Source organism: Orbicella faveolata, unplaced genomic scaffold, assembly GCF_042242905.1.
Source record: "Orbicella faveolata isolate gen_17 unplaced genomic scaffold, um_ofav_v1 contig_14, whole genome shotgun sequence".
Taxonomy (NCBI): Eukaryota; Metazoa; Cnidaria; class Anthozoa; order Scleractinia; family Merulinidae; genus Orbicella; species Orbicella faveolata.
In genome coordinates this window covers 20,970,778-20,997,780 of record NW_028301541.1, presented here as the reverse complement: position 1 = coordinate 20,997,780, position 27,003 = coordinate 20,970,778, and the positions used below count along the sequence as shown (strand labels likewise).

General features: G+C 38.6%; 1 protein-coding gene across 8 annotated transcripts; it reads left to right on the top strand.

Moving 5' to 3' along the window:
- The first annotated feature begins 121 nt into the window (after positions 1–121).
- Positions 122–27,003, top strand: LOC110043784 (cellular tumor antigen p53-like). 8 transcript variants are annotated; one of them, XM_020749287.2, is made up of 11 exons: positions 122–203; positions 13,695–13,856; positions 18,000–18,025; positions 18,739–18,800; positions 19,569–19,727; positions 20,202–20,571; positions 21,425–21,535; positions 22,466–22,702; positions 22,986–23,062; positions 23,577–23,674; positions 25,254–27,003. In XM_020749287.2, exons 1-11 carry the CDS (start codon positions 181–183, stop codon positions 25,345–25,347), a joined length of 1,419 nt encoding a protein of 472 aa, XP_020604946.1. In that variant the 5' UTR covers positions 122–180; the 3' UTR covers positions 25,348–27,003. The 8 variants fall into 8 exon arrangements, with proteins under 8 accessions (XP_020604946.1, XP_020604953.1, XP_020604947.1 ...); XM_020749294.2 differs by lacking the exon at positions 122–203 and adding an exon at positions 9,630–9,765; XM_020749288.2 differs by lacking the exon at positions 122–203 and adding an exon at positions 12,323–12,441 and having other exon boundaries at positions 23,577–23,683.

The following is a 27,003-nucleotide window of genomic DNA, read 5'->3' as shown; positions in this document are numbered from 1 at the left end:
ATCTCCATAAAAAGAAAGTTAGTTTAGGTCGTTTAGCGATGAAAATTCGTGACATTGTATCCATCATCCAACAAGAATCGAGCAATATGATTGGTTGGTTGTAAATTCCTTGGGTTTCACTTACGTTATATAAAGCTGACCCTAGCGGAAAGTTCGTAAATTGTTTTGCGGTCTTCACAGATGAGGTTCAACGGCGTTAGAAAGTAAGTATTATAAGTTGAATTTGTGTAGATTATGTGCTGTGACATTTAAGGTAAACCGCAAGTGATCCACAAATGTTAGTGTAGTCTTTAAGCCTGGCACGTTTTCGTTGCGATTTTCGGGCCCTGATTTCGAACGTGCACGTTTCATTTGCGACCCTGCATACTGCAAAGTAAATCCCTTTATTGAGCTAAAAACACTGCTCAGACACAAGTATCACATACCACAGGAATATATTTCCTCTTTCGAGATGACGACTTACAGAGGGAAAACCACCGATTCCGAGAATTATAAAAATAAATGAAAAAACAAAGTAAACAAACAAAGCGGTCAACGTCGTAGACGGATTTGGGTAGCAAAGATCAAATGATCGACCCGTGGTACCACCAAGCGCGATCCCTCAGCTCTGCAGCGTCCACGCTAACCTAGAAGATGAATTAGCCTTGAGCGAAGTTTCTGAGGAAGACTCAAACAATTTTCCTGCTTGCAGGTTAGCACAAAGTCGAATTTTATTACGCTTGAAAACAAGAGCAAGTGAACTTTGACTTTTTGAGATTCTGCTATAGTCGTGAGCCCTGCTCGTCGCCCGAGGCTGAAGTGACAATAATCTTGATTTAAGTGTAGTTCTGCATGTGGTTGGCCCTCATGTGATGGGAGTAAGCAATGTACACCTCCTTAAGGAAACTGCACTTCATCTAAGGTCGCTGGGGAAGTGGTTAGCCGACGTAGTTAAGCTGCTATTTAATTCATAGACGCACGCTGTACGTTAGTTTATCGTGTATGTATGTATCACTATGAACTAACGAAATTCTGCCTTCTCAACTTTCCTTATTTATTGCCCGATGAGTACTTGAATAGCTGCTCATTAGCACACGCGATATGTTTAAGAAACTCCAGCCTGTCTTAGATTTGTTTGATGTGTTCTCAAATAACTCTTGAGTTATCGCTGCAAACGAGCGAAGCGAGACGGAAGTTAAAAGTTACGGCAGATACTTAAAATTTAACGTCATCCTCGAAACAAAAGTGGAATTTACGCTTTTGTCTTAATGTTAGCTTTACCCGTTTCATTGCTGAGTTATTCGGAGCTTATTTCAACTATTTACTTTCGGTTTAATACAGTTGCAGTAATACGCAAGCTCATCTTAGTCTGGGTCATGAATGCAAAGTATTTGGTTTCAACTGGAAAATTCTTTCAAAGTTGCATAAGCTTGCTATTGTGTTTGCGAACGCCACTCAACGCGATACGCTACAACGAACAAGAATCTACACACACAGCATATTTCCTAGAAGGGCAGATATCGGGTAAGTACGTCATTTATTTCACGGTCTCGCTCTGTCCCATTGCAGCTACATTGTTACTCGTCAGTTCATCTTGAATAGCAAAATTCAGGTAATCTTTGAAGGTGTGGCTCAGGTCTAACTTGGAAGAGATACGAAGAAAGCTTGCAAATGCTGTCCTTCTAAAACTTCGCAATATTTTAATACCCTCATACATGTAAACACAACAAGAGAGGCCTTCAACCGATATGCATAGAAGTTGAATAAAAAGCGTTTTTATAACGAAATGCCGGAGCGAAGCGTTTTTATAACGAAATGCCGGGTTGCATCTTCCTGCATTTGCTCGGATCAAAGTGGCCCAGTATGTTTGAATAATTGCCCCCCACTGCCAAGTTATATGAAATATTATTTACGTGAAATATCCTGTAAATAAAGTAAAGCCTTAATCATATTTTAGCTGGACTTTTGTACCTTAAAGTAACAAAACAGAGTTCGTAAACGGTACATTTTGTTCAAGCATTCTTAAGCCATCTGTGCACGAGGCATTGGGAACAAGATGGCGACTTGAGTCAGAACGCTTTATGGCTTTGGCCACGAAAAACCAATCCTTTTGAAGAAAAAGTGTCCAACAGAAAAACATCATTTCAAAGGGAAATCTTTTCCTTAACATACTGCGGAAGAATTATCTATCAAAAACTATTTAACATCTTCAAGGACGCCATTTCTTTGACAGAAGTTCCGTGCACTTAAAACTTCCCACATAGCTCAACCACTTAACCCTCTGTCGTGATACTTTAAGAATTCTTGTTTATAATTAGTCATGATTTCGTTTTTTAGGAAAATCAATGATAAACAATGACTCACGCCATGAAAATAACAGCCAACTTGAGCTCTCCGATGCTTCAAACTGTTCCGAAAACGTCACGTATTATTTCAAAACTGAACTCTATCTTCAAGAAAGCTCTGAATTAGCCATCTCATTGTTTCGCATTGTTTATTTTTTACGACACCGTTTTTTTTCCTTCCTGAAAGGCCAGCAGAGTTAAAATGTACATAAGGTCAGTTGAGCTTTACAAAATCTGCCCGGTTTGATAAAACTCAGTTTAAAGTATCTTTCAAAACATATGCGCAAGTATAAGCAAGTTTTCAGCGTGGGTTTTCTTGTGACTCCGTTAAGTCAGCCACGTGCATTTGCGTTGACTTGCGATAAGAGCTGTGCATCGATCTCCATTAGGCGCAAGGTTTTCATCATTTGGCCGTTCAACGGTGATCACTACAAATTGATCGAACTTTTAAAACCTTTTGGCTCGGTTTTGTCAGGCCTCGCAACCAGTTTGGTGTTCTTCTCCATCGTGTCGTGAACTCTGTTAATCACAGCAAAACGAATACACCAGACAGTGTGCTTTTACTTTTATTGCTTGCAAATTCATTATCGGTCAACTATCGAATTTGTTGAATCGTTCGAACTCTCGCCTAATGCATAACTTTTCGCGGAAAGGTTGCTAACTTCATTAGGCGAAAAAAAACTCAAATACACTAATAAAATTTGAGTCTTTTGTTTCTCTACTGTTAAAGATTTTCTCCCATTGAATCCAGTAAGCAAAAAGGATCCAAAATGAAAACTAAGAGAAGTCTGCCTGTTCTTTAGGCAAGTCAGGTGTTTATCATATTAGAACTAGCTGGTTTTAAAGCCGCATCTAGGCTCTTCTGTTTTGTCAGTAAAGTTGGTGAGTGGTGATATTTCGTCTACGCCCCACCCTACTCGAACTCATGAAGATTCTCAATGCCACCTCGGTTAATTAAATTGGAGTATTTGAGAATATTTTCAAACTGAGACAAACACACAGGTCAGACAGAAGTTCTTAGTTACATGCCGGCTAGCTTGTCGTGTCTGAAAGTTGGCACGGAACGGCAAAATTAAGCACTGATTGTATTCGTCTATATGCTGACGTGGCTGAAGAAACATTCCAACGTGCATTAACAAGGCCCTGCTTGACGAATTAGTCAGCCAGTTTTGCACCCTCTGAAACCCAAGACAGCCAGTAGGCGCTAGAGAAAGTATAAACGACTAGGTGAAAAACTGGCAAAAAAACCTTTTTCTTCTCCGGGTTTTTCCCTTGTCGTTTCGACTTTCCCTCCTTCCTTGGGTTTCACGGAGGATGCCAGTTTCGTAAAGCTTTTCTTCTAAAACTGGGTGCAACCTTACGAGCATAAAATATTAGAAAAACATTGCCTTTCAGTTCAACAGCTACCTACGGCAACGCATACAAGAAATTCGACATAGTGTTTCAACGATTGTTACGAAAAACTTATAGCCATTATAATTTTCACGAATCACTCAAAAAAGACAGCAGTTTATTTCTCCCCTTTTTCAAAAAAACAATTTAGTCATAGTCATTCGCTAGGGATTATTTCATATGTGCAGCAGCACCGTGCAGCATGTTAACTCCAGTTGCGCCTCTATTAAGCTATTCCACGAGAGCTCACTGTATTCTGGTTCAGTAGATTTTAAACAAGAACAAAGTCAAGATTGCAAACAGAGTTGGACTCCATCGCATCTAGCGTGAAACATCTCCATCTCGTGGTCGGAGCGGGACTTCAACCCCTGATTTCAAGTCCGGTGCACTAACCCCTTAGCCATGCTGCTTTCGCAATCCAGGAGAAATACCCCCAACCTAGTGAAGCGAAAAACGGATTAAAACGAAGCTTCTGCTCGCATTATGTCCATACATTGCCAAGCGAACAGGCGATCGTAAACTGTGGGATATTGTCTTGATGTACGAGCAAAAACTCGCTGGTAAAATCTGCTGGCAATCAGTAGAGAGAATTGATGCTTTAAGTTTAGTTCTGAAAGGAAATATTCAAAATAGATGAAGTGGTAGTTTCTTCAAAATTAATTTTGCAGTTGTGGTGCATTTTTTAATTCGCTTACTTGACAAGGAGTGCTGTTTAAGCAGAATTTCAAGTAGCGTGATTAGTACAATTTCAAAGTGTTCCGGTCGATGAAAGCAGGATGTTGAAAATGCAACAGGAACATAACATATACAAAACAGCTGCGAACTTCCTCTTTCAGAAGCTGTTAATCTTTTCTTCGCTTTTGTTGCTTTAAGAAATCAAAACCCATGACGGATTTGGTCAATTTGCTCAAGGTCATACCCAATCATAACAACAACAACAAGGGGCATTGTAATAAGAAGTGTATCTATATGATTTGATCCGGTAAAAAGCCGATTTACACCCATTCTTTGATATAATGCGTCTTCATTTGACTCCACAACGTCTCGGATCAGACGAACCGCGAATCGCCGGATCCCGTCAAAATAGCATAATCATGGCAGTAAGCCAACGTGTTCCCAAATTATCCGTGATTTTACTGGTGTTATTTTCCGTTTTTCCCCGATGTTAAAACATTTTATACTCAGGCCAGAGATTATTCTAGCACGATCATCAGCTGAAGTCACGAATGAGACGCGAAAGGCTATACCCACGAACACGCCCCTTTTTACTCCTGTAGCTCGCTGGTGTTCATAACTTATAGGCTCCCTGCGTTGTGTTAAGGATATCTGGATGTATTTCGTTGTTGTTTTCGAAGTGTGTTGAAGGATCCCTGTAGCTTTGGCAATTTCCGGCTAGCAAACAGGCGCGTGTGCCGGAGATAATATCCTCTCCCGGTGGGGGTCGCTTGTGCGCGTGTCGTTATCAGGAAAACCTTTCAACACCTAGCTGATCAGAAGCTTATCCCAGCATGGCCAAAATCCTCACGATTATTATCGATAGAAACCCGAAGCCGTGTTTGCTTGCGGTTTGGGTAAATACTACTTCTAGTTACTTTATACCGAAAAATGTTAACAGAATGTCTAAAAGTATATATACTCCTATTACCAATTATTGGTTTTGTGATCAAAACATCATGCCAGAAAACACGAAGTCAATAACAAAACAGCAGATGGCACGTCACTCCAAATACAGGGATGGAATATTTGGTACAACAACCATTTGAAAAGTTGAAAATGATAATTTTGAATCAATACGTTTTTATTGTCTAATGCTTCTGCAAAACGTTAGGGTCTGCACCAGTCACAGTTACAGTGAAAGGGGGCCCCCTTTAACTAAAGAGAATAAATACCAGAAATGATTCCTGTTACAAATCACAACTAAAGTTTTCAGTTTCCCTTTTAAGTTGTTTTTATGCTGACTGCGCAAAACATTTTTGAGGGGAAGGCAACGGAGTTGACAGGAAGTTTAAGCTATAAGCGCCGATTCAGGAATTCGGATCCGGTTCAGCTTACCTTGACACGCGAAGGTTTTCATCGGGTTGACAACTATTGATATGAAACAACAGCTACAACTACAACAACCGCAGTGTAGCAACAACAAAGATGGCAGCAACTTGACGAAAGCCATAAAAAAACAACTGAGTGTAGTAAGACGACACAAAAATAAAGCGGATACCACGAGATTGGACGTTGAAATTGTAAGTAGCTTGGAAATGGACCTGTATACTTTGTAGCATTTTAGAAGGCACGCAACGTAATGCGTTGCTTTATGATCGAGAGTGGAGAATTGGACCATTTATCACGAGGTCATTTGGTAATCTGTCACTCCTCTGTACTGAGCAGATTTCGGATGAGGTCAAACTCACTTAAAACGAAAACAACTATTGTTGTTGTCGAAAAAAATAGAATGCTAACTATAATTCGACTTTCATTAACAGTAGCAGACTTCACAATATCAGCTCGTTCCAGTGAATGGATCTAAAAATGACTGATGTCGTTTTCTCAAAGATTGCCGCTATACTAGAGATTCTCTCAGAGTTTGGACAAAACCTCGGTCTGGGAATCTTTCCATGTAAACTCAAAAAGCTTTTACAATATACCGGATTAAAGCCGGCCGCTTAGCATTAAAAAGATACTGAATCGAATCCATTTCTACAAAGCTCTTTGATAAATGTGTTTATAATCTTAGAAGAGAGGTTAAATTAGGTTTTGGAAACGTTCCATGTTGTGGCTAGCAGCAGGGACTTGTAGTAGAGTAACTTATGCTTAAAACTTTAATTGGCTAACTTTTTAAAGTCCTTCCAAAAATAACTTAAGTGATGGAGACCAAATTCTTATCAGTTTTTAGCGAACAGCTCTCAAGTGCCGTATTTTGTTCTTGCGTAATGCATAAAAGACACGCAATATCGCGTTCTTCAGGTCCTTTAGGGGGCCCAAGGTACATTTATTGCAACACTTGTATTGCATCGGGTGTAGAAGGAAACTTTGTAAAACACATTTTAATGTACACAAAAGTACATATACTAGTCCTTGATGTATTTCCCGAAATTTCATCAAAAATCTTTTGCGTTTTCCATTCTACAATAATCTATTTGGTGCTAACTTACCAGCTGTTTTTCCCCAATCTTACTAAACCATTATCTGACAATGTTCTACTAAGTGCCAAAATAAATAACAAAATCTTTGATGTCATCTTGCTTTTTGATGATACTTGCTCCTTAATTTGTTCTTTGCCAGTGCATTGATATTATTCCAAAATCCCAGAGGTGTTTTAATCCTTTCAAGACTCCATTTGTCACATCGCGGGGCCTTTGTTTCTGTCGCGCGCAATATAACGGCAGGTACGCCCCGTGGCACGCGCCAACAACATAAGAATATTTTCTTTTACCACCCTCTTAACAGCATTTTCATTAGGATATAATCTTGAGAACAGATCATTTATCTCTGATAAACTAAACTGGCAATTTCAGGGCTAGAGTAATGTTTCTACCTATACGCTTTGTGAGAGACAAAATGGGAGCAATTATTTCAGCAGTTTAGATATGGTACGGTACTTCTCGCTGTTGTCATATTTAGTTATGCGCTGTTTTCGGAAAAGTCGGCACTCCAAAAATCAACAGCTTATCTTTTAGTCCATTAGTCTCGTTAATCCTTGAAGCGAGAACATTTCGGATCTCTGGATTAACACTGTGTGATTTCGCAGCAAGACGTTTTTATAGAATATACTTTACAATGAACTGTCCACACGTTATCTGACACTAGGACTTTCAATCAAATAGAAAAGAAATGTTTTCCAGTTGTGAGACTTAACGCTACAACAAAACAACTTTAATAAGCTGGCCGTTTGTTTGTTTTATTTTTCTAATCCTCTGAGTTTCAGTTAAAATAAAATCGAAATTTGCCTATGTGTTCAAGAATGGCAATCAACACGAACTAACCTCAATGGTATTCGAAGCGAGATTTGGCGCGAATGGTTCTAACTATTCGTTCGAATACGATTGTCTTATAATTTGAGAATTCTTCTAATTACACATTTCTCTATTGGTTATGAGTATGAGTATTTCTCTATTGGTTATGTTGGTTATGAGTATTTTTGGCAGTGGATCTTGACAATATTTCCATCCTCTAGTCTCTGGTTAATTACCGAATTTTTTTTCCGATTGACTAAGAGCCAAAGTGAAAAACAGTAGATCACGAAAAAGCCAACAGAAATATAACGTTTACTGGCAAAGAAACGAGATTTCAGTTAGAGCCGTGCCATCTACCATGCGCTTGTCATATCAAAACACAATATTGGCAAACAAAATGCCTCATCCGAAACAACACATATGTTTTGAAAAAATCAGCAAAAATTTAAGACCCTGGTTTTATACACGACAATAGAATCTGACGTCTGACAACAATTATTGACTGTTGGAATGCCTCCAGATTTTCCTTTTGATCTCCAAGCACCTTGTTTGTATTTCCTGAACAAAAGATTGGAAAGTGAAAGGGTTTATTGTTCTTTAAATAGACTTTGCATATCAACGCATCGAAGTGAGTATGATGATGTAACGGTCGAAAAAAGAAGCGTTTTTCGTCGGAATGCTTGCATATTTGCGTGGTAAATTTTGCTTCTAAGTCGTGGAAAAAGGGCAGAAGTAAAGAGGATAATTTTACAGCGGTGAATGAAAGTCTCTGCTGTTCCATTCGATTCAACCATCAAGACTGATTAACTAAAGCGACCCAATCCGTCTAATCGAACTAAAAGGACCTTGCGAATCGATTTGTGATTAAAACGGAAAATGTTTACAATGAAGGTTATGATCAGTGAATCGGAAAATTAAATCACACGTGATCGACTGAGTTCTCATTAATAAAGCCGTGCATTCTTCAATGTTTTAATTTCTCGAGCAACTGTGAAGTTTCCGCAGCGTTCTAAATCTTTTACTGGATCCTTGAAATGTAAGTATGTCGTTTATTTCTTAGTACGTTCAATAACTATGTCCTCAATTCGTTAATGCGTAAATTAGCGTTGTTTTAGCCTTGCTTTGGAACTCTTTTAGGCCAATATTTGCGTGTTTCTGCGTCGAGAATGGAACTTTTTGATTTTTTTTCCATGGCTTTGAAGCCTGCTGCATGTGCTTGAAGAAATCTCTGATTTTTTCTTGTGGTAAATCATGACTTTAATTTGTGTAAGTTTACTCGGAGAAAGTCAAAACCATACCAGAATTGCTAAACATCTCCGCTAAGCGAGACTAAGTAATGGTATGTGATATGAATTGGGCTTGAATAGTAAAAAGTAAAAACGCGACGTAGAGGGGCCCTTTATTGACTTCATAGTTGGTCAGCCAGTATGTTTTAAAGTGATATCCCTTTAAACAATGTCTTTAACCTCGTGTGTCTACCTTTTTACCGGAGACAAACTTATATTGTTGTCTCGGGAACTCGAACCTCGACGCTTAAAATGTAAGCCGGACTCAATTTTGCGTCAATTTTGGGAAATTACTTCACTTCTGGTCACTAAAAATACATTGCAAGCAAATTCAGTTTTCTGTCGAGAGAATTTGCTTTTCCGAGTTTCTTTTTAGCTTTTGCTCTTAAAAACAAATAACAGGAGACCTAAAACTTGTGAATATCACAAGATTCAGAGCGAACGCGTGGCAAAGCGGGCACCTTGTTTTTTAAAAAAATATCGCTCCACGTGTAGTTCGGCAAATTTAACACCACAAATGTCACGAAATATCACAAGATTTAGAATGAACGCGTGGCAATGAGGGCACGTTGTTTGTTAAAAAATGTTTTCTGCACGTGTAGTTCGCAAATTTAACGCTATATGTGTCACGTGAAATATTCAGCCTTATATTAACTTTCAGGGTTATTAAAAATAGCAGAGATTAAGATCGCTCGATCTTTACACACTGTAACACTTTTATAACGCTTACTGCAAGAGAGAGACAGTTGATTGCATTTCTGTACTAACTAAACTGCAAACGAATACGGATAAAAGTTTATTGAGAGAAATCAGCAGGTAAGTTAGAGAGAAGTCGGTCCACTTTTTGCCCTTTAAGTTCAACGGACAAACAAACATGCAAATTGCAAACAAGGGGTGAAAACTCAAAACGTCATGCCTGGCATTTCAATAACCCGTTGTTTATTTAGCCCGCATGATGTTATTTATTTTTGGTAACGGATCTTAATTTGAAGTATTGCGGACGCTTGTTCGATATATTCCACCAGTATGCTAGGAATCTGGCGAAGAATATTTTCCAGTCTCAAAATAGTGAACTCGAAATTAAAGAAATTTTTAGCGCTACCTTGTTCCACCAAAGAGTTTATTTTCGACCTAACTGCTTCGATATTCGAGAAAGATACTGCCGCACATCGCAGTCAAAATCGATTAGTTACGGTTTGAGAACTTTCCCTAATTCGCTCATAACCCAAGTTTGGGGTGGTTCCCTTAATTCGATCGGGGACCCTCTGACCTCCAGCGTTTCACAGCACGCCCACGAGATCGACCTCCTATATACTTTGGCACGAAGTAAAATTTCTTGTTTGAGATTCGTTCTGGAAACACATCCACCGGGATAATGAAATTGCATCTCCTAAAGTATAAAGCTCACAGTCAAAAATTACATTGAACAACTGGAGAAAGACGGTGACAACTGAAGCGCGCCTGAGAAAATTGTGAGGATTGAATTGAAATCTACCAATCACAGCAGACAGTCGTGGTACAAATATGACAATCAGTTGAGCCCGTCTCCTGTTAAAAACAGAGAGTCGAAATGTCGCAATCTGCACCTCAAATGACAACATTGTGAGGACGAACAATTATTACATAATCTTTATTTTTTTCAATGTTTCGGTAAAATTTCTCGGCTTTTTCTTTTTCGTGGTCTTCTGAATCATTTATCCACATATAGAAACCTGGACATTCACAGACTTCTTTTGTTTCTAACCACAAATATTTTCCTCACATGTGTCAAATATTCTGCGCCCTACCAAAGTCTTTTTCTTTCACAATGGAACTAATTTGTTTAGAATAAAACCGGATTTGCGGTCAATCGTTAACTTTCAAGTCGTAAGTTTTATACTAAAACATCTCAAACACGAAGAAAAACTTCTCGGTGCAATCCTTTGTTTGTTAAATAAAGAAGTAAAAACATCAATGTAATCTGTAAAAATTATCATACCGCAGTCATGTTATTATGTTAAAAGTTCGAAGTACATAACAGGTCTAATTCCCATGGAATTCTTTGCACAATTTGCCATGCCGAAAGTAAGATCTATTTTGAAAAGGTCTTGTACTCACACCCAAATTAATGAGTTTCTTTGTTCAGCAAAAATTCACGTGAAAAAGGCGTGTCTTTCTTTTTAAAGTCTGCATGCCTTTTCTCGAGCGGCGAGTAGATATTGGAAAAACAAAGCCTCAGCATTCATGTGCAATATATCTGATTGCTTGCTTTCATAATCGATTGTTTAAATACTTCAATATTGAACAAGAATGCAGAAGTGACAAAAATAAGTCATTTCAACCGGAGCAGTCAATGATAAAGTAATATTGACATCAAACAATCACAAAAAATACCTTTAAACTATATGCAGATTTGAGATAGTGCAATGATCGAGAAAATCGGGTGAAACTTGATATAGAAGCAAAATGCTACTTTCGATTTATTATTTAAAAAGGTTGTGATCACAATTAGTTTCGTAACTAAATTGCTCAAACTTACTAATATCATAAAATGCATTTTTTTTTCTAAATATATCTTTCCTGTCTAAAATTGACACTATGGTGATATGAGATTGAGGCCATCAAAGTTGTATTGGCGTTTCAAAACTCTATAGGCCATTTGGAATTCTAATTTAGAATGGTAGACGCATAAACAAACATTCTAAACTAAAGGATGTACAGATCTGGTTGAGTAATAACAATCTGTGATTTTTCTATCTTTTTTTAGAAGATTTGGCCTCTGAAAACGACTGTTTATTTTGCTAAGAGAAGAACAGTTTACTTGTTTGCGAAAAATTTAATCTCGGTCGCTGTTTACGTCGTGTTCCCTTTGACAAAGGCGTACAATTTTCTAAAATTAGAGTGTCGCGTGCCGTTGTTCTAATCAAGCGTTTAGATATTTCCTCTTCAGTCGTTATTGTTTACAAAAGTTCATTTGTATTGAAAAGCCAATCCCTCACATGCATGATCAATGATCAAGCGTTCCAATTACATTGGAATAAAAAACAATAGAAGACAAGTCAAAAACTCAACAGCTTTAGTATATTGCATCAGCTTTTTTAGTAGGTCTTCCGGCAAAGGGCTAAAAACGATATAGAAACCTCCCATAGTTTAATTTACAATCTCGTGACAAGTACAAAAGCACGTACGCATTTTTTTCCTGACCGGGGTCAAAATTCGCGTGTCGCGGGCGTGACACGAATAATAATTACCAGCCATGCCACAATTACTTTTTTAAAAGACCAAACATTTTATACATACATATATTTTTTTTGAAAGGGAAAGAAGTTGGTCTCCAGCTCCTGGCATTAACACAAATTTGAATAGAAATAATATTTTCCTAACACTGGTTCCAAAAATAATTGACGTAATGTTTTTGCCCCAGAATCCCTCCACCTCCCCGCCAGCCGACCCTCCTTCCACGGCTGTCTCGCGTGACAGTAATGTGATGGTTACATGCGGACCCAAGGACAGGTGGACTGTTTTGTTTGTACATCTTATTTATGTGATTCCAAGCTTAGGTCTCGTAAAGTTTAAGGGCTTTTCGGCTTTTACTAGGGAGGGAAATTTTAAATAAAACGGGGAATCCCCGAATCTCTTTCCTGTTTTGATTGGTTGATATTCATTTACTCCGTGAATGAAAAATCTGAAACGCTGATTGGTTACACTAACGATGACTATTTAATTCGTGCTATCTGATTGGTCAGAATTACTCGCTCGCATTTCCTGCTATGTCATCAAAATCAACGTCAAGTACCGCGTGTTTTATGGTGTATGGTGGCTTGTGTTTGTAGACAGAGGAGCTTCTAAAGGTATGATATGTGATGTTTTGTGCGTAACAGCTGCGAATGCTATCGAATCTTTATCCACTAAGTTGTTTGCTGTGTTCGAGATCTTTTTTTGCCGTTATTTTGGAGTGTTTTGTCGCGTTGTCGAGCCTTGAGCGTAGGTCAACATTGAAGCCATGACGGAGCCATTGGCGTTCGATCTTTGAGAGGGTGTCAAATTTGAGATTTTTCCAAGGTTTCTTCGTTCGAATATGAGTCAAACATCTATGAATACTTTTAAACTTTGCGGGAAATTAGAATGAGTTAGGAAGCCAGTGTGAATTCGATTTAATGCGCTTGAAAATGACGGGGAAAGGTTGTTGTTTTCATTGCATATTGAATGAGGCTGTGTCACACGACCGAGTTGCAAGGGGTCATAAAACAAAGATAGCTAACAATGAGCGTCGCTGCTTTGTAATATTTTGCTTAAATTGCAATGCTGTCGTAATCAGTTTCCAAGCTGCAGTTTTGTTGATTTTGAACGCTATTTGGTTTTGCTTTCTCAAGAAGTATCTGTGATGCGCTGCTATTCATGCCAATATTAGCACCGGTTGACTTATCTTCAGGGGTGTTTGCCAAACGACCTCAAACAGGAAATCCGAAGCGATTATGTGAACTAATCTTTTGCTTTGCTCCTCCACGGCACGTCCGGTGTCTACCAGGTTTTGTACAGCTTTAAAGATTGCCGTTTTTGGAATGTACGTACATCGACCTTTCGGTTTTCACTTTGTATAGTTCGCGTGTTTACATGTGACTAAGTTTACATGTCAAAGTCGATCGAACTCCACAGGAATTCGATTTTCATATTATGCCTCATATCGCGAGAACTTAACAAAACTTGCAGTTAAACAAAAATCGTCTTTTGGTTGATTTATTTGCTTCATCGTCGTTTCTACTTAGACCTGGGTATACATTTACCGGAGAAGCTTTCCGGAAGATCTTGACGAACCCGGATTTAAACAAAATGGCGGATCAAGTGGAACCCACGATCGGCCCTTTGATCAACGAGAAACAATTAAAACAACTGATGGAAGATGTCCGTGGAAGCGACGATGGGAACTGGTGAGTACTTTTTTCAGCGTAGAAAGTGTGAGTGAGATAATATTTCTTCCAGAAGTACAAGTTTATACGTCGCATTCATTATCACTATCACCCGCCAAAATCTTACGGAACTTTACGAAAAGTTCGCGCGAAAAACCATGCAACTGCGATTTTCGTCTTATTTTCTTAGCAGCAAATCTTTATTATTTCGTTATTCAGTGTTTTAGATGTCCCAGTATATTTCTGCCCATTCAATCTGCTTGCTCGATTAACAAAATTATTTTCCTTTCTTGGTCATGCACTTTAAGTATGATAATGTTTATTGACACCGCTTTGTCGCCTTCGCATTGTTTTGGTTTGTCTCCTCGGCGCAATTCATTTCGATTCAAATCAGATCAAATCAGTTTTTATTAACTCCGTTAAGTAAGTTCATGTTACACTGTATTTAGCCCAACTATGCTGATTGCGGAGCGAGCTCTTGACAAACCCTTTTGGACTTCACAAGGCGTGCACCTGTTATAAACAGAATGTTGTACTAAGCTGTAGAAAAATTTAACGATATCAGCATAAATTTTGTTCTTATGTAGTATTTGAAGATATTGCTTGTAGTTCACCTGGTAGTTTCGTGATTCTGTTCTCCTAGGTAATATCTTGTAACCTTTTCTTCAGTTAATCTTCATGTTTGAGAAACCAGAAACTGCATGATTTGTCAAGCCAGGTATACATGTAGCTAGAGTTGATATTTTGGCTTGAATCATCACCTTTTGTTTTAGCCATATTTTCAAAGCGACAAACTTTTTTTGTGAGGAATACAGTAGTAACTCTCTGGAAAGTCGTATTGAAAACTTTGCATGCTTTTGTGAAAACAACAGAAAGTCACACACTGATCAGCTTTGTCACTTGAACATCACATGTGCTCAGCCTTAGAAAAAAACAACGTTGCATGATCAACCTCAAAAAATAATGCTAAGAAGAAACAGTTGTTTAGGAAATCTTGCAAAGTCATGGAATTGTCAGGAGATTTCTAGCCTCTTGTTTTAAACTATATTTTCGAAGTAAAAAACAATTTTGTTTTGGACTCTGTTTCTTGCAAAATGCGCTATTAAGATCTACATGTGAACTTATTGGACAAGTCAAATAATTTGAATTTTTTAGAGCTATTTGTAATGAGATAGTTCACCAAGGATTTGATTGCTTTGTTTAGCCCTGTCACGTGATGATCACTTGGGTCAGTCATATAGCATTACAAGATGCATATAGCTGCAGTCAAAAAGACATTTTCAAGGAGAACTGCAGTTGCCTTGAACTCTTTATAAGCTGATCAAGCATGGATCTTTGTAAATGGATGAAATGTGAAGAACTTAGGTCAGAGATTTGTTCTTTTTGAGGGCAGGGGAGTGTGGTACAAGCACTCTATACTAGCTCCAAATGAGCACAATTTTTTTTATTTAAATGTTTACAGTAATGGTCAAGTAATGTTATCCTCGTTGCGTAGGAGTTAATTGATAATTTCCATATTTGGGCTAGTTTAGTAACTAAAGATTTTTTCCTGTTTCAGTGCATTTGGTTGAATTGATAATTTCCATATCTGGGCCAGTTTAGTGGCTAACATTTTTTTGCTGTTTCAGTATATTTGTTTGAATTGATAATTTCCATATCTGGGATAGTTAAGTCCCACTAAGATTTTTGCTCTTTCATTACTACACTAATTTTGTTTGTGTGTATTTATGAACAGTTTATGAATCAAAGAAAGAGAATTATTAAAAAAAATTTCCAAGCTCACTGCTCGCAAAACAATGCAGATTGTTTATTTTGATTACTGTGACCAATCTGTTGATCAGAGCTGTGAAAAGAGCAGCTAATTGGACCAAGTCAGTTTAAAAGCAGTCAAATGCCACAGTCAAAAGTTTGTTCAAAGTATTTGTAATTCTCATTGCATTGAAAGATTTGTTATGTTTCCAAAGCTTCACCGCTGAATGGATATAGATATTTTGTTTGTCAAATTGAAATAATATTTATCTTGATGAAAGTTTAACTGCATATATGCTATTTCAAAAGACGAGATGTAATCTTCCAGAAGAAAGATTGTAATGTGGCAGCTGACTGATAATGGCAATTTTGTTAAAAGTCATGAAACAGATTGAGATTAATTTTTGCTAATTCTGACAATTTTCAAGCTCGTTAAAAGGTGTGGAGCAGAAAGAGATTAATCTTAGTTTATTAATTCAATTTTCAAGCTTGGTGCTCACAATCAACAAAGTATTACTCACAGTTTTTTCATTTTGATTGCGATAACCAATGTGATATTCAAAGCAGTGAAAATGGTAGATAATTTGATGATAAGTACTCTTAATAGTTGCAGTACAATCTGACTTGGAACCTCCTGAAACACAGACAACTGTGGTTCATCAGTCAGCGTAGATTGCCAAATTCTTAGGGACACTGACTCTTGCAAAACAAGGATGTCAAATTGCATTGTTCATCATTGCAGGCCATTAAGTGATGCAGATGTAGTTGAGCTGGTAATTCTATCTCAAGAAAGAAGTTTTGATCTTGCGAGAAACTTTGGCAAAAAATCAGAGTTTTTTGACAATTTGTCCTGAGGCTTAATTTAGTGCTGACTTTGACATTCACTGCACAGAACAATATTTGTCAAATTTCAAGCCAGTGCTGGCTTGCCCGCGACCATAAAGACAAGGTCAGCAATTTCCTTCACCTGGTAATAGCTGGATATTTCTTGGGTCAGTTCATGAGAACTTTCTGGTAAGAATTCTACATGGTGCATTTATTTTTAAGTTAAAGAACTCAAGACAAGGTCTTTAAGGGAGAAATAATCAGGTTGGTGACAAGATAAAGAAATTTGTCAACTGAAGGATTTAGCGCTGATTTGCCGACAAATTCTGTGCAAGTGTTTTGAAAGTAAACACTTAAACAATGCTAGTGTCCTGTGAAGTTGTGATGTAAACAACCAGAGTTCCCATACAAGACAATGTAATGTTGTTTTTCACAAAAAGTTACGAAACATGAAGTTTATCAACGTAACCATAGTTAATGAAGATAAATGTTTAAAACATGGAACGCTTTGTCATAAGTGTTCCTTTAAAAATGCAAATTTTTTGCCCATCTTTTTATTAACTCTATTAATGTTATGCACTTGTGTTTTAAAAAGTGATGAATATTCAGACAGTGTGAGTAAATTGTGGAAGAGTAGAATATCAGATTTCTTTTGGAAGATATTTTGGCCAAATTCAATGTAAAGGGAAATCCCAATATCACCTGTTGCAAAGGAGATCACATATCTTTTGTTGTCTGATCAGTCTAATAATAAGTGGTATTACACAAGAGACCTAGAGATAACAGAGTGACAGTTGGTGTTGAAATCTTCCAGTATTCTTTAGATCAAAGGTTTATTTGTTGTTGCACTTCAAACCCACACATATCAAGTGACACTTTTGTCTGCTTTGTTATTGTATCAATATCATTGGTGACTGGAACAATGCTTTGTTTATGGAGTGCTAATTTTGGCACACGAACAATACTTGGCAAAATTTCCTGATTGGAGTGGAAGACGTATAATGACAAGCCGCTCAGCTTTTAGCTTAGTCAGCTTGAATTGCACTTTCAGATAACTTGGTAAAGCAAATTTTCAGGTTAGCTGCAGTTTACAGCAGTTTACAGTACTGTAGTTTTCTTTTGCCAAGCTAAGATGTGTACTCTAGAAAGCGTTTTGCCAAAGATGTCGTGGGAAAAAGATTTTACCCCTAGGTACGGTGTGTGTGTGCAATAGACTGAGATTACCAATTGTGGTTGATTCTGTGGCTTTTTCATGATAGTTTATTACTTAACGTGGTGTCAGGCGACACAAGTACCGCTTACAGTATGCCAGTTTAATGTAGCTGCTTATTTGTTGTAGAATGCTTCTTGCAGAATTTACCGGTGCAGTTAAGACGTTTGTAAGAATTACAAAAGGCTATTGACAAACGTTAACATAGGGGTCATGTTCAGCAAATTACCTATTTAAAGGAGCGTTGTAATGCATATTGAAAATCCAGCTGGGAGCAGGCTAAAGTTCATATTGTTCTCTTTAGTTTAAAATCATACTGAGTTTGTTGATTGTTTGAGTGACTAGAAAAACTCATGTTTTTTTGCTTCCTTGATTTTCAGCTTTCTGTCAATGGGAGGAGGGGAAGGTGAGCTAACCTACAATCATAATTTGTTGATGTAGTGTATTTGTCAGATTATGCTGTCTTATTTGAAAGTTCAGGCATTACACCATTAAGCCGGTGTTGTTGCATTTGCAAAGATATTTGTGCTTTGTCATACATGAGGAAGATTTTACATCAAATATGGAGTTGACTTTGTAGCTGTATTACGCACAACAATTAGGTTTCTCTGCTTATGTAATCCCAGAAATTGATAGAAATGTGCCCTGTGCATGCCCTAATGTTGTTAAGGTGTAAAAAGATACACTTTGTAATGTTTTGTTTGTATTTGATTACAGATTGGCTAGTAACTTGATATTGTGGCACTGACTCAGAAAGAAAAAACTAAAACAATGCCAACCTCTAACCCCTTTTTGACAGTTGTGAATAGTAATCCTTTCCTCAAGTGTATTGTTTACATGGAAGGCATTTTCAGTCCAAGGAAAATAGATAGAGCAAGCATCAGTCCCTCTGGAAAGTGCTGTGGATGTGAAAGCAGTCACAACACTGTTGTAAAACTGCATCCAAATTATACTGTTGATACCCTGAGGTTAAAGTCTGGCTGTGAAGATGGATTTTAAAAGGATTTTTGATCGAGAGATTAAAATTGAGAGTAGGTGGCTAGCTACGCAATAGCTTTCTTACAAGGAAAGCTTGATGATTTTTAAGCGAGTGTTAATCTTTTCTTGTGATTTTTGCAGATTCCCAGGACCTCAGTTTTGGGGTACAGAGTGACATGAGAGGTTATGGACCGCAGTACCATGTAAGCCAAGGAAAAAAAAAATATTTGCTGTTTAGTGTGTGCTTGTATTGTGTTACTTTTGTCTTAGTCTGCACGAACTAGATACATGTATCCTTTCATGTTTTGGTTTTGTTTGGACTCTGGCCCTGTAGATTTGTTGTGTAGTTCAGGAAAATGTCTTAAGTGTATATTCTCTCAAACACATATCCTGAGAGCCTTGGTTTTTGGTCTTAAAAAGTCGCTAAACTGAAAAGTTTTTTGATTCGACTGAGTTAATCCACTTTTAATTTAGTAAAAAGATGTCTTGCATTGCCTTCTCAAGTGATGACCAGAACTGCTAGTTGATAACTGAACAGCCTTGATTTTCATTGTAAATCCTTTACATACCTTATTTGTTTAAAAAAAGCTCAGAAAAACCTTGGCAATCCCTAGGTATTTGCTCAAGCAGAATGTTAATTAAATATTGTTGATTCCTTTAAGATTGCATCATCCTGTACATTGTCCCGTAGCTTTAATTTTGACAGTAAATGAATTAACATAGTTACATTTTTCAGGGTTCTCAATAATATGTAGGGAAGATGGACGGAATTGCGTAGGAGGGTACGGAATTATGCAGAAAAAGTGTGGGCCAATGCCTCTTAAACTAAAACACCAGTTTTCCTATCTCAAGTAGAAAACAATACTCATACTTCTCGGCATGTTCAATGAAACTTGTACATAGTAATAATACTCTCGAAATGTTTCATGACCGACGTGTAATGAGCGGTATTTTAATTTTCTCCATAACAGTACATCTCAAGCTCACAGGCAGTCCATGACCTGCCGACATCCAGCAGCCCCCAGCCCCCTGCCTACCCCCACAACATCCCGTACTCCCCCGGCCCTGTCGCAGGTCATAGGAGCTCCTCCACATGCATCTCTCCCATCAGCACCACACCTTATGAAACTGTAAGTGAATTCAATTGTCGGGTTTCTGTACACTTCTTTACATGGTCAGCATGCGGTAGTCTCTTAGTAGCATCAGCAATTAAGTTATAACTCCTCCCTAATTCCCTGTAACCTTGTTCAGTTCCATCCATTTTCTCTACTACTATGATAAAGTAAACATTGTTGTTCTCTCTTTATTGCTGGATGTTTGTTGTAGTTTAAATTTGTTTTTAGTTGGAAACTTGGTGACATTTTTTATTGCTTCTGTCATGGTAAAGAATGTGAGACAAGAAAACAAATACAGAACAAATGCATTTGAAAAATTTGAAAAAAAAATCAACCACGGTACAGAAGTTTGAATCATTTTGTTGCTATCTTTTTGTTAATATGTACTCTGCAATTTCCGTTGTGAACTTCTGCTTAAGAGAAGTAACCAGTGTCTGTTTGCTGACTTAAGGTTGCATGAAGTGAGGATAGCGTTAATTTTGTTTACAGTGCAGCAACTACAGCGAGGCCTCAACTTCAGGACCATCAACCCCTCCTCCTGGCCTGACGTCATCATACATGCCTATCCACGCTCGTCTACCAACAATTCCAAGTACCACAGAATATCCTGGAAATTGGAACTTCCAGATCTCTTTTGGCCCTCTCACCGAGTCAGCTTCCAAGTCTGCCACCTGGACGTACTCTGATGTTTGCAAGAAACTGTACGTCAATCTGGCCAGTTTCTGCCCAATCAAGTTCAAGACGAACTCGCCACCACCCCCGGGAACGTACTTGAGAGCAGTTGCTGTTTTCAAAGGTTCCACCAACTTGCACGACATTGTCAAACGCTGTCCTAACCACATGGAGAGCTCAAATGATGGTATGCGTAGTTTATGTGAACTATAGTTTGGTAGATAAGTGGCTAATGCAATTTGAAATGGTTGAATGACAATGAATTAGTTTGCAAGTAATATTCAGATGGCACGATAGAGTGCTGGGTTGTGTGTGGATTATTTTATCTCAAGCATTTGGTGGGACATTTAGGTCTGGCTGTCACGCCTTAAACCTGACAATTCATTGAAAATGCCTGGAGAAATCACAATAGATTATTCTGATTACATTAGCATGAGGCATTCAATGTGAAAAAAAATTAGATAAAAATATGTTGAAATGTATTCCTCATCTACTGCAGCATGAGACATTGAGGAAAGGGTACAGAATAAACAAGCTACAACATTTTACAATCATTTGTGCAATCTGCTTTAAAACACAAGTTGTCACAAAAAATGCATGACCACGAAGACTGACGGACCGAAACTTAAAACAAGGTCACAGCTGGACTCTGCATCGAGTGCCCAAGGTTTAAGCAGTTTCAAGGGTCTTTGCATTACAGTTACATGTGTGTTATTGGACAAGTCACTGCACTGTCACAATTTCTCTTCAACCAGGAAATTAAACCCATTCTGTCAGAACAGCCTGACACAATGTGAGAAGACAACTTGCACTGAACTTGCGTCCCATTTGGGGGTGGGGAAGAGGGTTTGCATCCTATCCAGTGGGGCGGGTGGGAGGGGGGGGGGGGGGGTTCATGCTCTTGGTACTGGGTAAGCACCGGAGTTGTCAACCACCTTGGTCCCGAGTGCAGTCTGCCATTACTTTCCATTGGTCTTAAACACTAATATGTAGAAATCGTGTTGACACTGAATAAATTTTATTGTTTTTGTTTTATCAAGGCTCTGCCCCAAATAACCACTTCATTCGGAGCAACAACCCGGCAGCCCGCTACCATACGTGCCCAGAATCATCTCGGCACTCAGTCCTTCTTCCCTACAATGGACCACAAGGTATGGCATGTTTGTCTAGAGGTTAAGGAAACGTTTGAAAACACGTGCATTCATAGACAAATGACAAATACCTCTTTTAGAAAATAAGAAAGAAAGTTTATAATAAAACTAACAGGAGATGTCTCAGACTGGGGTCTTGATGTTTTGGTTTTGTGCAAGACACTTTACTCTCACAGAGCCTCTCTTCACCCATGAGTAAAACTAAGTACAGTGTACCGCTTTGAACTCGGGTTTCATAAAGGCCGGGCACCAGGCAAATTGACCGGCTGTGAGGATGATTTTGCCTGCCTGGTTTGACTGTCTAACGGAAAGTTTTTCTTATAAAGAAGCTCAGTTCTGTAAAAGTTGTCCTTCTGCTGAAAACGTTACTGGAATCCCTGTGAACTGTTGAGGCCGCCATGCTGTGTAACCATGCGACGAATTTGTATCCCATTCTGTTGAGGTGCGGTGGCCTCGTGGTTAGTGCGTTCGTCTCCGGATCGAGCGGTCCGGGTTTGAACCCTGGCCGGGGACATTGTGTTGTGTTCTTGAGCAAGACACGTTACTCTCACAGTGCCTCTCTCCACCCAGATGTATAAATGGGTACTGGCGAACTTAATGTTGGGGGTAACCCTGCGATGGACTAGCATCCCATCCAGGGGGCAGTAGAAATACTCCTAGTCCCTTCATGCTACAGAAACCGGGATAAGCTCCGGCCTGATGGGCCACTTGGCTCGCATGCAGACTTAACCTTTACCTTACCTGGGGAGGGTAACAATGTGACTACCCGCTTCATGCTTTAAAAACTGGGATGACAGTATCCAATGCTGGGTTACTTTGTGCTGTGAATGCCTGTAAGTTGTTTGGGGTAACAAAAGTGGAACCACATGAGTGATGCTGGTTTTATGCCTTAATACGTAATGATCTGAAACCTTTTGCTTTGCGTTGCAGTTGGTACTGAGTACGTCACGGAGATGTTTGCCTTCATGTGCTTTTCAAGCTGTGCGTCAGGTCCTAGCCGACGACCAGTTGAGGTGATTTTCACTTTGGAACAAAATGGGCAGACCCTGGGTAGAAGAGTGGTGGAGATAAGGGTGTGTGCCTGTCCTGGAAGAGACAGGAAATCTGATGAGAAGGTTGCTTGCGGAGAACCAAGTTCATCCCAAGGAGTGAGGCGCACAAGGAAAGGTTGGTTGAAACATTATATACATGCTTTCACTACATTCTTTGCTAGATATTCTGTTGCTTTGTTTTCATCATGAACTCGTATTTGCAACAATAAAAGATGTTAAATTGCAATGTGCTTGGTGTTAACACTTACATGGATTAGAAACCGTGCCTTACTCTGCAGCTAGAGGCCAAGTCTTGCTTACATGTTCAGTGTACATAGGATGTTTTTGTTGCTGCATGTAAGGGTATTTTCTTCTACATGTACAGGCTTGCTCAAAGACATCTCTCTTATTTTCTGTAGGATCTGGGAATAAGGGACCCTCATCTAAAAGAAGACGCACTAGCTCAAGATCCCAGGACGAGGAGTTTATTATCACTGTAAGTAGAGCAGTGAAGATGTTCACAAAAGTAATTTTTTATGCTGTTGGGGTGCACGGATGGCACAGTGGTGAGAGCGCTTGCCTCCCACCAATGTGGCCTGGGTTTGATGCCGGCTAAGTGCCATTTGTGGGTTGAGTTTGTTGTTGGTTCTCGCCTTGCTCTGAGGGTTTTTCTCAGGGTTCTCCGATTTTCTTCCTCTGCAATAACCAACACTCCAAATTCTAATTCGGCCAGGATAGAGGACCTGCATTAAAACTGGCGGAAGCTTCCTCTCCTAATATTGTAATGTGTTTATTTATTTAATATTTAATTTGTGCTCAAGTTGCACTGGCTGGTGTCATTGTATTGTTTTCTTGGGCAAGATACTTGACTCTCTCAGTGCCTCTCTTCACTAAGGATTGTTAGGGTAACCTCAACAAAATGTAATGGTGAAAGCTTACAAATCCAGTGAAAGCCGATTTAAGGTCTGTTGCATCGCATCACATCAATTGTAATTTATTTCTCTTTGCAGACCAAAAACCGCCATGTGTATGATATCTTGCTGGAGATGAAAGATTCCCTGGAGGGAAAATTTGAAAGCCTCAACATTCAGAGTCCTGAACATTCTCTGTAAGTAAAGTAAGGTAACGTTTGTCTTGTAAAATTCAACAATGTACTCTCTCGATACATGTACATGTAAGCTTAGTCGGGGAAATTGAAAATATTGACAAGTTTTCAGCGTCTCTTTCTTTGTATCGGTTCAAAGCATTATAACGAAACAATTGAGTTACATAACAAACTAAGATCTTTTTAAATTCTCAAACTTGACCTTTTTAAACATTTACGTCGATCGCTTTAAAGAGAACTTTGTAAATAAGAATGTAAAACAGTTTTATTCGTGAATATTTCGAGCTAGTGGCAGCCTTGTTTCAACGAAACATTTTCAGAGATTGCCGTCGATTTTAAACGTACGGCTTTTGGATATTTAAACCTCGGCATTTGAACTCCGTGATCTTGAATTCCTCGCTATCAAGAACTCAGATCATTTAATCTCACGAATGAGTTTTTTCAGTCATATACTATCGGCTGTCTTTAATCTCGCTATCTCGGTGCATTTGTCGTCTTTATCGTTGTCCCTGAGAGCACAATATAGCGGGTTTAACTGCATATATCGTACAAAGTGCAAAGTGCCGTTTTGTATGCACGGGTTTAGTAAAGACGTAGATTTTTTCCAAACCGTTAGGGGGGCGTTTCGAGTTTCTAAATTTTACCGAGCGTTCCGAAGGTTTTCAAGCGTTTCCATGCAGGTTAAAAAAATTCATTTTTATAATTTTAGTGAGTTAAAAAACATTTGAAATGACTTGTGTTCAGGGAAAGAGATATTTGAACGACGTTGTTTAGTGGGCTTTTAAGAAAAGGAAAGTGGAAAAAGTGGCTGAAAAACCCTCTTAAAAGAAGCTTAGAAATTCTGCCACAGTTGGAATTTCAGTTTTAGCACTTGAAATTACATGTCGACACTTTCAGCTAAAGACATGTTATAGCGAAACAAAGAAAACTGAAACCGGGGAAATCTTTCTGCCGCTTGGAGAGAAATTTCAACTATTTTGTTTTTTTGCTTTTGCGACGTTCGCATAATAAGAGAATGGTAGCTTTATCAAAGATGAAATTCGAGTTTAAAATTTCACAGCGCCCGAGGGTAAAGTACAATTACTAAGACAGTCAGTTCTGGCGCATTGTCAGGGCATTGTGAGAGCATTCCGTTGTGCTCGTAAACAAGGGTCGTACTTTAATCTTCGTATTTAACAGCTCTCCTCGTGTACATTCTTGACCTTTCATAAGAACAATAGTTTACAAGCTAGTCTTTGTTGTAAAGGTCAAGTGCTAAAGAACGTGCTAGGCGATTCGACATCCAAACAACAACATGTGTTCTGACAGGTGATTCAATCATTCGTTTTGGAAGTTAATTATAGAAAAATAACATCGGCTGTTTTCCTGTGGCAAAAAGTGGTTTTACCTTGGGTAATTCACGTGCTAAGCTTCGGCGTGTTATAGTTCAAGTGTCACAAAATGTCAAGATTTACGAGACGTGAATTATTCTTTGTGTGTGTGTCTAAACACGCCTTGACAACTTTTTATTACGGCTGTGAAGTTTTACGGGTTAAAAGAATTGTTCAAGGTAGCTAAAACTCGATTCTGTTTCTTCCATCAGGGTCTTGAGCACGTCGGAAGATGAGGCCGACCAGCCTTCTACATCTGGAAGTCCAGGAGCAGTTTTCAAGAGAGTGGGGCTATCCTCGATGTAGACAGGCCGAAGATATTGGGAACCATTGGGAGCTATGAAGTGTGCGTAACCAGGCGTTCTAAGATGGTAGCGCAGTGTCCAACCGTTTGTGTGTGGAGTGTTTTATTCGCGTAATTATCCGTTTAGTACAAGATACATGTTTAGTACAAGGTCGCATGCGACCTTGAAAAAGTGATCTATCAGTCTCTGGTTTTACAGAGCAGCTTCCCGAAAAATTTGCTCCACGCTGTGTGTGGAAAAAAAAGCAATTATCAGCAGTGATTTTAGCTGTGTTAATTTATCGCAATGCTTTGTTATACGAAGCCATAATTTCCACTCGCTATATTGCGCAGTTATTGTGCGTGCTATCTCATCTTAATTACGCAACCACGGTTTGGTTTTACAGATTGTGGTGTATTCATTGAATCATAACCTAAATCATAAAGTGAGTTTTTTTTATGCGAGTTTATAAAATGAAGCATTTCCGAACATTACTGTAAGTTGTATGTTTTTATGCCGGTTTTGTAACATGGTTTCAATGTTTAATTTGTAATGCTTTTGCGCTTTTGTGTTGTACATAGGATAAAAAATGCCTTGCACTTCTCCAGCCTAAGATGGCGACCTAAACTAGTTGAAAGGAATTACAGCTTTATGTGAGTTTCGCCGTGTTATTATGCGAAGCAAAAAGACGATTTCGTTTCTCACACAAAATACAGAGGTACCTTAGCCTGGATTGACTAAACTGGGTTCTGCCCCCATTTCTTCGTAGTTAAGCTTAGTTCACGCAATCAGTACGCCATTTTGAGTACTTTAGTTGTTTGCCTCTGAAAGGTCGCCGTCTTGAGGAGAAACATGTTTTGCTTTAGCTATTTGTACGTTTGAGATTATTTTGTAAGCAGGAAGGTGTTGTGCAGAGCTGGCTCTTTTTAATAAGAAACCAATTTCGTTTTTCATGCTTTTCAGTTTTAGAACCGTAAGTTTCTAAATCTCAATTCTTTTACACTCAAAGTCGAAACAAGTCAGTTGTTAATCAGATTCCTTCCTTTTACGTCTGCGAGGGAAACCCTAAAGCTATTGAGCAGTACTTTCATGTGGTACTATTTATAATGCTGTACACGTTGGTTCTAACTTTTAAGTACAGTCTGAACGAAACCATAGTGTGTGACCATTCAAATGAAAGCTATTGAGCAGTACTTCCATACTGTTTATTATGCTTGAATATTTTTTTTTTCAGTTTCGACTCTGAAAATTAAAAGGATTAAAACCATTAGCCAGTGATAGGAAATGCTATGTTTTTATTGATCCTACAACGAACCCTGAGAGAACAAGAGAAAAGCACGTCTGTTTCAATTTTTCGTTCATGAAACAAAATAGCATCCCGTCTGTTTGTTGTACATCGCACGCGTTTGTTGATACACGATGCAAACAAAGTTCATGTAACGTCGAGCATTTCATGTTCAATTCACGTTGTCTCAGTGTTTTTTTCTCGAGGGTTTCGTAGGATAACCTCGCATTGTATATTTTCCCCTAGCGCGGCCTAACGTTCTAGTGGGTGCGAAATTATTTGAAATCAAAGAAACTTGCTTATATAAATCATTTTCAGAGCATGCAAGGGCCTCTTTCCTTCTGCTGTATTATTTCATAGAGAAAATTCATTAAAATCCAAAGAGAAAAGATA

Excerpts from the sequence above, each read along its gene's own strand:
- LOC110043784 (XM_020749285.2), top strand. The coding sequence starts at position 12,416 with ATGGTTACATGCGGACCCAAGGACAG. Across the intron at positions 21,536-22,465 it reads TCCCTACAATGGACCACAAG|TTGGTACTGAGTACGTCACG; the intron begins GTATGGCATGTT and ends TTTGCGTTGCAG. Across the intron at positions 23,675-25,253 it reads CAGAGTCCTGAACATTCTCT|GGTCTTGAGCACGTCGGAAG; the intron begins GTAAGTAAAGTA and ends TTCTTCCATCAG.